This window comes from Cibotium barometz, chromosome 28 (assembly GCF_041138505.1).
Source record: "Cibotium barometz isolate CiBa-2024 chromosome 28, ASM4113850v1, whole genome shotgun sequence".
Taxonomy (NCBI): domain Eukaryota; kingdom Viridiplantae; phylum Streptophyta; class Polypodiopsida; order Cyatheales; family Cibotiaceae; genus Cibotium; species Cibotium barometz.
In genome coordinates this window covers 23345636-23350281 of record NC_141073.1, presented here as the reverse complement: position 1 = coordinate 23350281, position 4646 = coordinate 23345636, and the positions used below count along the sequence as shown (strand labels likewise).

At 43.3% G+C, this 4646-nt stretch overlaps 1 protein-coding gene across 6 annotated transcripts; it reads left to right on the top strand.

Moving 5' to 3' along the window:
* Positions 1 to 817: 817 nt before the first annotated feature.
* Positions 818 to 3245, top strand: LOC147622659 (uncharacterized). 6 transcript variants are annotated; one of them, XM_086822216.1, is made up of 4 exons: positions 818 to 934; positions 1427 to 1568; positions 1640 to 1950; positions 2048 to 3245. In XM_086822216.1, exons 2-4 carry the CDS (start codon positions 1472 to 1474, stop codon positions 3053 to 3055), a joined length of 1416 nt encoding a protein of 471 aa, XP_086678342.1. In that variant the 5' UTR covers positions 818 to 934; positions 1427 to 1471; the 3' UTR covers positions 3056 to 3245. The 6 variants fall into 6 exon arrangements, with proteins under 6 accessions (XP_086678342.1, XP_086678340.1, XP_086678338.1 ...); XM_086822212.1 differs by adding an exon at positions 1173 to 1276 and having other exon boundaries at positions 822 to 934; positions 1427 to 1950; XM_086822215.1 differs by having other exon boundaries at positions 822 to 1276.
* Positions 3246 to 4646: the final 1401 nt, after the last annotated feature.

The window sequence follows — 4646 nt, the reverse complement described above, 5'->3', positions numbered from 1 at the left end:
ATAAGAATCCACACTACCGTTTTATATAGTGGTATGTTTTCCCACACTTGCTCGGTCGCCCGTGGTCCTCTGACACCTGAGGGCCTCACCCATGAACCTTGGGCACTATCGTCAATCGCTATCCGACGATTGGGCTCCATGTCTGGTCGAGCCCTACGAAGCCGGTTTACAAGCTACATGACACTTCGTCGCTAACCTTTGACCCTTGCTTTTCTCTAAGGAATTTCCTTTATCCAAAGGTCCAAAGAAAACTCCCAAACCTTGGTATTTGCGAACACCCTTTCTTCACATTTGTTTGCAGGCCGTCGATTTTTCTTTGCTAACCACCATAAAGCCTTTGAAATTTGATTTTCTCCACCGAGCTTTTGAGACATAATTTTTTCGCGCACAGGTTTTTAAGCTCCAAAGTCTATCCTTGAAAGTAACCTTGGAAGCATTCTGCACAGATGTTGACAGCCAGGCAAATCACAGCATCCCACATCAACAAGCTACAGAATTAAAATTGATGGTGACAACTTGGTGAATATTCCCTTAAAAAATGTGTGTTGATTTTGTGGCTGAGATCTTCCGTCCCACGATCCTATGGGACCCCCATGGCATGCTCCAATGACCTAGGGCCACCTGGAGCAGGTTTGGTCTCCACATTAAGAAGAGTTGACTTAGCCTCCAAATAATAGATGAATTGATGGAACATGTGGCAGAAAGGTTGCCAAGTGTCATGCGAATGCAAGTGCTACGTGTGTTAATTATAAATGTACACGTAAGCAGTCGAGTTAACCTATCAATGGTCGCTCATTTATACTAGAAAATGCCGAATAAAACACTGATTAGGTCAATGATTAGAGGCTCCCTTGGCGGTCGGATCCTAAACTTGATTTGGGTGGCTCGAATCGCTCCACGCTGCACAGTCGAGATAGGCTCAACAATGTCCAAGGTTTTCTTAATCTCAGAACCTTTAGTTTGTACCGGCAAGCACATTGCTGCCAGCTTAGATTAATCATGGAGGATAATTCAATGGATTAGTGTTGATAGCCCTTAACCTTTGGTTTAAGGGTACATAATGTGTCAGTCTGGAAACTCATTATTGTAATCTTCTCTTTTATGTGGCACAATCAACTTAGCTTCTATGCTTTGCTGTGCAATTTTCGCTCGCTTTAGTACCCTTTTTGCAGAAACATTTGGCACCTACGAGGTTGATTTATGAGCAACAATTTCATTTTAAGCAACTGGATCCTCAAGGCAGTTGGTTTTGTGAGAGACAATACCCTTTTCAACAGTTGGGTCCTTTGCCAATCCCCCATAAAAGACACATAAGAGATGGCTCCTTTTGGGCACAGTTGATAGAGCTTTTTGATTAGCACACATGCCCTTTTGAGCATTTGGATCCCTTTGTAACAATCGATTGGTTTGATTTGTTATCTTACAGAGTGATTAAGATCAGAAATGGCTTCTTTGGGCAAAATTATTAAGGATGACAGGCACCCTGTATGGCTCGTGGATGCCATTATCCTCTCTGCAGCAGTGTACGGCAAGGACCCACAAGAGGAGCTGGATGCCATGGACAAAGAGTACGGCCTCCCTGCAACCGCTAAATACAAGTTTCTATCCGAAGAGGAGCTCAAAGCAGCTGGTTTTGCAGGATGTAAACAAACTCTCCTTGTGGTGAGGAGCCTTACAGGTGGGCATTACATTGTGGCATGCAGAGGGACTACTGATGTGAGTGATGCCCTTGTGGACCTCAACATAGTGCATAGGACTGTGAGCTTAGGAGATGGCGCCGCGCATGCTGGGTTTCTTGACCGTGCCAGGAGCATCCCCATGGACTATTTCAGGAGGCTTTTGATCAGAAATGAGAAGGTGGTCTTGGCAGGGCACTCATTAGGAGGGGCAGTAGCATCTCTCCTGACCCTTAGGCTCTTGGAGGCCACTGGAAGATGGTGCCATGAACAGGTAATTTATTTAAATATTTTGCCTATATGTGGGTCATTATGTAAGTGTTTCAGAAGCTAATATGTCCTCTTGGCCATGGTTTCTTGGGGCTTTGCAGGTTCAATGCTACACATTTGGGTCCCCTTTCTTTGCAGATTACAGACTTGCCAAGTACATCAACACGCACTACAAGCACCATTTCGTGCACTTGGTTTCTAGGAATGACTTCGTGCCCAAGGTGATGCCTGTGGCCTACACTCTTTACAGCCTGTGGGCAGGACTCCAAGTAGGCCCTCTTGAAGACGTGTTTCACTGCACAAGGGTGCTCATGCTAGTTCTAGAGATGATGAAAATGAGGCTGAAGATTACCCAAAAGGTCCGCCTGCTGGCGATGGCATCGCAAGCGCTGGCATGGCTGCCGGCATTGTCACGCTTTGTTTTGCACAGATTACTAGCCCTTGCCCTTTCTTTTCACTCGGGTTATGGCTATGCCTTTGCAGGGCAAATGATGTTGTTAGACCCTGAGACTAGTGCATTTGAGCTTGCAAACAGAGAACAATGGACACTTAACTCCCATCTGAGTTTCCATCTTGGATGTGTCTCGTTAGACATAGTGAAAGAGCATAGTCTTCTGAGCTACATAGAACACATATTTGCGGTGCAAGCGGCTGAGGTGTCGGCGAACATGGCAGCAAAAGCTCTAACAGAACCTTCTTCTTCTCCCAATGTGAAGGTGCACATGGCTACAATCACTCTCAAACTGCATTCAAAAGAGCAATCAACAACAAAGCAGGTGAAGCAAACATGTATGCTGTTGGATGTGGCGGAAGACGACCATAATCCGAGAAACACTCTCAAGCCCAACATTAAGAAGAAGAAGAAGAGGGCAGTAAGGGCTTTGAAGAGTCAAGTAGCATGTGTGATTTTTGCAAGAAGGTTGCAAGAAGCATCACCCAGGAGCCTCAAGATGAAGAGGAGGAAGAAGGCCAAGGGTGTATTCAAGTTTATAATGTACAACATTACCAGGTTGTCCAGGTTTATTCAAAGGTTTGACAAGCTCTTTCTGGCATCCTCTGTAATCTGTGCAGGGGTCCAAGTGCACAAGTACTTTGGCAGAGGCAAATAAGCTGTTCTCCACTGGTTATCTATGGCCATACTAGCCACTTATCCCATCGGCAGGTTTCTTAAGACAAATTCTTTCTTCAAAAAAGGGGGGGGAAAAAAAACTAACTTTCCTGCAAGAAATTATATGCAAGATCTTATCAAGATCCTGCTCAAGAAATTATGATAGCTTCTTTTTTAAAAGGAGTATGAGATTGCTGTGTACCCTCCTTACATGTGATTGAGAGATCTAACATCTGTGTCGTGCGCAAGAGAAAGAGTGGGTAAATTTTCTCAAATTAAAAAACACATATATATTTATATGTGTGTGTGTTTTTTAAATTTATAGTGTTAAAGTGGTCTTTAGGGGGTATTTTTCGAACGAAAGTAACCTTGGGATGTATAGACATATTCGGTCTATAGACTTAACATGTCTATAGATATATCTATAGACATACTACTTAATTAATCAAGTCTTGTCGGGCCTGATTAATTAATCAATATGAGAAGCAAAGGTTTTCACTCCCCCTCTCTCTCATTGCCTGCCTTGTTCTGTTTCTCTCTCAGGCTCACCTGGCCTCTCCCTCTCTATCAACGTTGTCTGCCCTCTTTCTCTCTTCATGCTCTTTCTCCCCCTCTCTCAGGCTTACACACCATGCCAACAAAAATACCCTTTGGGTCCCATAAAGGTTTTAGCAAATGATGTGTAGTTTTCCCAACAAAAATACCCTTTGGGTCCCGTAAAGGTGTTTACTTCAGCAAATGTACTCTTAGGGATATATTTTGCCAAGTAATGATTCTCCTTATAATCACCTATTTGTGTATGGTTGTGGGTAATTTTTCTAGCTACTTACCTATTTCTTGAAGAAATTACTCTACAAGATACTAAGTTTTTCGCTTGGGAGTCATGGCTAATAGTGTTCTGTTCGAAAGACGTATGCATCCCGACCAAGCGTGTTCAGCTCCAATAAAGCTGTCAAGAGTAGTAGCTTTAAATAAAAGTGATCTAAGTAAAACAAAAAATAGGACATCTTTTGCATGGATGTGATGGTCATGCAATCTTGTTACACAAAGCGAAATGAGGAAATAATCACCATGGAAGGGCTTGGCTCATGGTTGGGGTAATGCTTGGTTGTCTCGCTCCCCATATTTTGCCACATACGTGGGTTCGGTCCTCCAAGGTCTCTGTGGAGAGCTCGATTCAACCTGCTCGTGGCTACATAATATTCAAATTGCCATTGGAGTGGATGTTGTTAGTGTTCACTATCCAACAACTTGTTGTGTAACATTTACACATGTTATGGTAGTTATGTGAGACTCATGGGAGAGAATGCCTCGACCCATGGGATGAGGCTTCTTTGTCTTCAAGTTAGTTACCCTTGCACATATAAATGTGATTGGTTTTCCAATCATGAACCAACCTCGCTTCTTGAATGAAAGGCCTTTAGAGGATCGTGAATTAACCTTGCTTCTTGCATGCAAGGCCTTTAAACGATCATCCTATATGACCCTCTTCTTTGAAAATACATCACCACAAATGTGTAGTGGAAGCTTAGTTCGAAGGTCATGATCTTTGCATCTTATAAGACACCTAAGGATTTGAATATGCTCCCATT

Coding starts and splice junctions, on each gene's coding strand:
- LOC147622659 (XM_086822214.1), top strand. CDS start 1,444: ATGGCTTCTTTGGGCAAAATTATTAAGGATGACAGGCACCCTGTATGG. Junction 1,951..2,047: donor GAAGATGGTGCCATGAACAG/GTAATTTATTTA, acceptor GGGGCTTTGCAG/GTTCAATGCTACACATTTGG.